This window comes from Podarcis pityusensis (assembly GCF_964106645.2).
Source record: "Podarcis pityusensis genome assembly, chromosome: 1".
Taxonomy (NCBI): Eukaryota; Metazoa; Chordata; class Lepidosauria; order Squamata; family Lacertidae; genus Podarcis; species Podarcis pityusensis.
In genome coordinates, this window is record NC_138028.1 from 14,487,124 (window position 1) to 14,493,123 (window position 6,000).

At 47.9% G+C, this 6,000-nt stretch overlaps 1 protein-coding gene across 1 annotated transcript; it reads right to left on the reverse strand.

The window, feature by feature from the left end:
- Window positions 1-3,383: 3,383 nt before the first annotated feature.
- On the reverse strand, window positions 3,384-4,380 carry LOC308470073 (putative CENPB DNA-binding domain-containing protein 1). Its single transcript, XM_080993334.1, has 2 exons — window positions 4,054-4,380; window positions 3,384-3,884 (listed from the first exon to the last, which is right to left on the reverse strand). Exon 2 carries the CDS (start codon window positions 3,865-3,867, stop codon window positions 3,559-3,561), a length of 309 nt encoding a protein of 102 aa, XP_080849460.1. The 5' UTR covers window positions 3,868-3,884; window positions 4,054-4,380; the 3' UTR covers window positions 3,384-3,558.
- Window positions 4,381-6,000: the final 1,620 nt, after the last annotated feature.

The window sequence follows — 6,000 nt, forward strand, 5'->3', positions numbered from 1 at the left end:
ACTACCTTACACTGTGTTTAAAACCAAAATCACATTTGGATAGAAACTGTTTCTCAGGCAGCTAGTCCTAGTCTTTATAACCCTGTACCTTCTTCCAAAAGGCAGAAGCTGAAAGAGATCATTTCTGGGGTGCGCACTATCCTGCACTATCTCTGCAGCTTTCTTATGACACCTGGAAGCATAGATTTGATCCAAGGTGGGAAGAGTGCACCCAATTATTCTCTCCACAGTCTTTACAACCCTGGACCTTTGCCCTGCCCTTGCATTGCACAGGTGTGCAACAGTGGTGTCAGACGTGTGGTGGCATCTTTCTGCACTGCTGCTCCTGCTTTGTAGGAGTTCCAAGTCACAGCTCTGGGCATCCCTCCTCCTGATCAAAACAGCCGCTGCATTTCATGGTTGTGAAGTCCAGTGCCCTTTCTTTGTTACGGACCACAAAGGCAGTGTGGTATGGCTGAGAAATGCAGGCAAAGACCAAAAGCCCAGGGTTTCCATGGTCTCTTCTTCTGCCTTCATGCAGGGCCTTCATCATCACCATTTTATTCATACAACAGCCCTTTGAGATAGATTGAGTTGAGGGGTAGCAACAGGCCGCAAATCACCCAAATCTATGGCTACATAGAGATTTCAACATTGTGTTTCTACCATGTTGGTCCCAATGCTGTAAGGAGTGGACTACAGTGGCTTTGAGGGTTCATGTGTCTTGAAATACCTGAAGGGCCTGTCAGGCTTGTTCTCCTCTGGTTCCAGAGGTCTAAAACTAATGGGTGGAAATTGCAAGGACATTGGAGAAGCTTTTTAAACAGTGGAACAGATTGCCTTGGGCCATGCTCTCCTACCTAAACAGGCATTTAGGTAGAAGTTGGGCATATGCTAAAGTTGAATCCTACATTCAGCAGGAGGGTTAGACTATAAGATCTCCTTTTAACTCTACAATCCTGCAAGTACCTTCAGGTATACAAAACAAGACTGAGTGTCAAATGAACATACAGATTAAAATATATATATGAGAGTGTAACAGTTACAACAAATTCTCCAAGCACTTCAAATTTTTATAGCAAGATCTCCTGGGCTGCATCCCAACTGATGCTTCATCAGAATGAAAGGGAGAATTTTTCACAGCTGTAGACTCCATTTATAACTTCTCTTTCGACTTTCCAAAATTGTGCTAGGTCATCTTCTTCTGCAACAACTCAGTGCGGTAACAAAGGGTTTGTTGTTCCCAAAGACTATAATATGAAGGAAAAGGGGTGACCTTACTGTTGCATAGAATAATAATAATAATAATAATAATAATAATAATAATAATAATATTTATATCCCGCCCATCTGGCTGGGTTTCCCCAGCCACTCTGGGCGGCTTCCAACCGTATATTAAAAACAATACAGCATCAGACATAAAAAACTTCCCTAAACAGGGCCGCCTTCAGTTGTCTTTTAAAAGTAAAACAGTTGTTTATTGCCATGACATCTGCTGGGAGTGCATTCCACAGGGCAGGTGCCACTACTGAGAAGGCCGAAATGCTTTTGCTCTAACCACTGACCCTCTTGCCCATTTGTCAGGAGGATGGCACAGATGGCTAGCCTACCCTGAGCACTCAAACAACCGCCTTGCTAAGTGATTGCACAACCACCATGCTGTTTTCCCTTGGACCACACCTGCATCATACATTTCATGACTGTCATGGCTTCCCTGCAAAGAATTCTGGGAACTGTAATTTGTCAAGGGTGCTGAGAGTTTCCAGGAGACCTCCTCAGCACCATGAATGAACCGCACTGCCCAGGATTCTTTGTGAGAAGCCATGACTCTTAAAGTAGGACAAAAGTGCTTTAAATGTATGTTGCAGGTATGGCCTCAGTAAGTAAGTTACAGTGGTGCCTCGCAAGACGAAATTAATTCGTTCTGCGAGTTTTTTCGTCTTGCGAATTTTTCGTCTTGCGAAGCACGAAATCCCATAGGAATGCATTGAAATTCAATTAATGCGTTCCTATGGTCAAAAAAAGTCCAAACAAAGCCAAATTTGGTACAACAAGAGTTTATTTTGTGCTCTTTAAAGTCACACATACTGTAAAGAGCATTTCAAAAACTGAAGGAACAATTAATTAAGTTTCTAAACATGACAGAAAAACATTTAAAAATCAACAAAGTGTACAGTACATTTTCTAAGACTCTGGGGGACCACTCGAAGAAGGTTCCTCTTCCACTCTTTGCTTCTTGCTGAAGAACCTGTCCATGGTCTGCTGCTTCATCCGCCTTTTCAGCACCTCCCTGAAAGGCGACATGACCGTCGTATCAAAAGTGTTCGCAAGATCATGTGCCACGTGCTTGTTAGGGTGGTGCCGCTGTGCAAAAGCCTGCACATCCTTCCACTTCATGCAAATGTCCCTCAGTTCTTTGGAGGACAGCCGTTCCTCAGTTGCTTCCTCCTCTTCCAGCGAGGCCTGCTCCTGCGCAGCCTCTGCCTGCAGTTCGACCAGCTCCTGGGTGGTCAGCTCGTGGTCGTGCTCCTCCACCAGCTTGCTGACGTCCTCCTCTGTGACCTCCAGGCCCATGGTCCTCCCCAAGGCAACAATGTCCTGCACCACTGTTGACTCTGGTGCATCAGAGTCACTTGGTGCCACACAGTCCGGCCACAGGCTGCGCCAAGCGCAATTCAAATTTCTCTGGCTGATCCCATTCCAGGCCGTGGTGATCATCTTCAAGCAGGTGACGATGTCGAAGTGGTCCTTCCTGAATTCCCGCAGGGTAATGGTGGTGCAATCAGTCACCTCGAAGCATCGCCTGAAAAGCTCCTTGGTGTAGAGTTTTTTGAAACTGGCGATGACCTGCTGATCCATCGGCTGGAGCAGTGGCGTGGTGTTAGGCGGCAGGAACATGATTCTGATGAAGCTGAACTCCTCCAACAAGTCCTCCTCAAGGCCTTTAGGATGAGCAGGAGCATTGTCCATCAGAAGCAAAGCCTTCAGCGGCAGGTCGTTGTCCAGCAGGTACTGTTTGACAGCAGGGCCAAAAGCAAGATTGACCCAGTCCACAAACAGCACACGTGTGACCCAAGCCTTACTGTTGGATCGCCACATGACACTCAGCTGCTCCTTGTCGACCTTGTGTTTCTTGAAGGCCCGTGGGTTCTCCGAGTGGTACACCAGCAGGGGCTTGATCTTCAGGTCGCCGCTTGCATTGGCACAGAAGAGCAGGGGTCAGACGGTCCTTCATGGGCTTGTGGCCAGGCAACTTGGCCTCCTCCTGTGTGATGAAAGTCCTTTTGGGCATCCTCTTCCAAAACAGCCCAGTCTCGTCGCAGTTGAAGACCTGCTGTGGAACGTAGCCCTCCGTCTTCACAACCTCCAGGAACTCCAAGGCAAAGTCTTCAGCTGCAGGAACATCAGAACTGGCAGCCTCTCCATGCCTGACCACGCTGTGGATTCCAGATCTTGCCTTGAACCAGTCAAACCAACCTCTGCTTGCCTTGAAGACTTCTGGCTCGCCTGAGGTTCCTGGCTGTTCCCGGACGAGGTCTGCGTGCAAGGCCTTGGCCTTCTCACAAATGACGGCCTCAGTCACACTGTGTCCCCTGCACGCTGCTTCTCTTCTAACCAGATGAGCAGCAACTTCTCGACCTCCTCCAGAACAGCTGGGCGGTTCTTCACGATCCTGGTGACTCCCTTGGCTGCATCAGTCGCAAGGATCTTCTCCCTCATCTTCAGGATGGTGCCGATGGTCGATGGGTTCCTGCCGTACTCCCTGGCGAGGTCTGTCACACGCATTCCACTGTCGTGCTTCTGGATGATCTCCTTCTTCATTTCCAGCGTCACCTTCTCCTTCTTCCTCTCGCCAGCCTCTGCAGCAGCAGTCTTCTTGGGTCCCATGGCAGCACAGCTCCTACCTTCGTAAACTCAGAAAAGAAAAGAAAATCAGTGCTTCACATCCAAAAAATTCAAAAGCACCCAGCCACCCACCACACAGAAATTCAAACCCAGAACCAAGTTCTTGAATTCCAAACACCCAACCCAAAATCCAAAACCCCCCCAAAAAGTTTTAAAAGTTTAACTTACCAAATGGCTGCAAAAGAAGTTTTGGAAAAGCTTCAAAAATCAGCAAAGTCCTCAAAAACCTCAAAAAAGGCTACCACACCGCGTGCTATGTGTTGCTCCTCGAAGTCAAGTCGCAACTGCACCTCTTCAAGCAATGCACCCTGGGTATTGACGGTTTTATGAAAAAGGAAACAAACTTGCAAGACATTTTCGTCTTGCGAAGCAAGCCCATAGGGAAATTCGTCTTGCGAAGCACCTCAAAAAACGGAAAACCCTTTCGTCTAGCGAGTTTTTCGTCTTGCGAGGCATTCGTCTTGCGGGGCACCACTGTATTCACCCATAACTATACTTGCGCCTGAGAGAGAGCTGAATGTTCTTTCATTTACAAACACTGCAACACCTTGAGAATTATATTCAGAAGTCTAATGGGGGTCCGGGGACTGATTCTCACACGGCTCGTTGAGACTGCAAACATATTGTTGATACTTATCTCTATCAATTTGCAAGCAGAGAATATTTTTCTTCCCCCTCAGTGTGATATGTGCTTTGCAGGTAAACCAGGAGAATCGAGAACTGTTCAACATTTCAAAAGGAGATTTGGGGCCATAGGTGCCAACTTCCTGGGGAACTGGGTGCCTGACCACCCACAAAATTCCCCACAAATTTCAGTGTCAGGGCCATGCACGCTGCATGGCACCCCCGGCCCCCGGTACCCACAGTTGCAGGGCCAAGTTGGCACTCCTGCTGTTGACATGCTGTTTGTTAAGTTGTGGGCGAACATATCAGACGACACAGCGATTCTTGAAACAGCTCTTCTTTATTCAGATGCCAGAACAGAACTGAACTGAAGGGCTCAGTCAGCCTGCTTATATAGAGCTCCAGAACAACGTAACTGTTGCAACTTTCTAAAACTATCCAATCACTGAACGTCACTTTCGATCCTTCATTTGCATAACTATCTACAGTATCCCCCTGCTGGCCCAGGGTGAGAACTTCAGTACATAACACTGTTGACACCCAGCTCTATTTCTCAGTTACGTCTGAATCAGGAGAGACTGTGAGACTGGCTTAAGCCTTTTCCTGGACACAGTGGTGGAGGCAAGCAATGCTTCTGGACACGGTGTGCCGGAAACTACAGGAGTGGATCGTGCTCATGTGCTTCAATCCTGCTTGTGAGTTTGCCACAGGCATCTGGTTGGCCACCGTGAGAAAAGGAGGCCAAACTAGGTGGGCCATTGGGCCTGATCCAGCAGACTCTTCTTGTGTTCTTATGGATGAAGGCCAACAAACTGAATCCAGATAAGATGGAGATTCTGTAGGTGAGTGGTTCCCAGGTCTGGAAGTCGGGGAATTCAAGTCGGGTTCTGGGCAGCGTCACACTCCCTCTGCAGGAACAAGCTTGTACAGTGGTACCTCGGGTTACATACACTTCAGGTTACATACGCTTCAGGTTACAGACTCCGCTAACCCAGAAATATTACCTCAGGTTAAGAACTTTGCTTCAGGATGAGAACAGAAATCGTGCTCCGGCGGCGCGGCGGCAGCAGGAGGCCCCATTAGCTAAAGTGGTGCTTCAGGTTAAGAACAGTTTCAGGTTAAGAACAGACCTCCAGAACGAATTAAGTACTTAACCCGAGGTACCACTGTAGTTTGGGGGATGCTCTCAGAGCCACCTTTGTCACCAGAGGCTCAGGTGACCTCTGTGGAAAGGAACACCTATTATCAGCTTGGGTTGATAACGGGACAAACTGTGCCCTTTCCTGGACAGGGATGCTTCACGGGCTGATGACCTCATAACAGGACCACTCTAATACTCTCTACCTGAGGCTTTCCTTGTGACGCTGAAGTTAGTGAAGCATCCTGAACACCTCAGTACCACCTAAGGGTCTTGGGACTAATGATGTGCCTGATGCCCCCCAAATTCCTGCTGCATTTGCTTTCATATGTTTTTATATTCCTGCCTTATCA

What these genes read in the sequence shown, in the direction of transcription:
- LOC308470073 (XM_080993334.1), bottom strand. Translation starts at nt 3,867, where the DNA reads ATGGGACCCAAGAAGACTGCTGCTGCAGAGGCTGGCGAGAGGAAGAAG.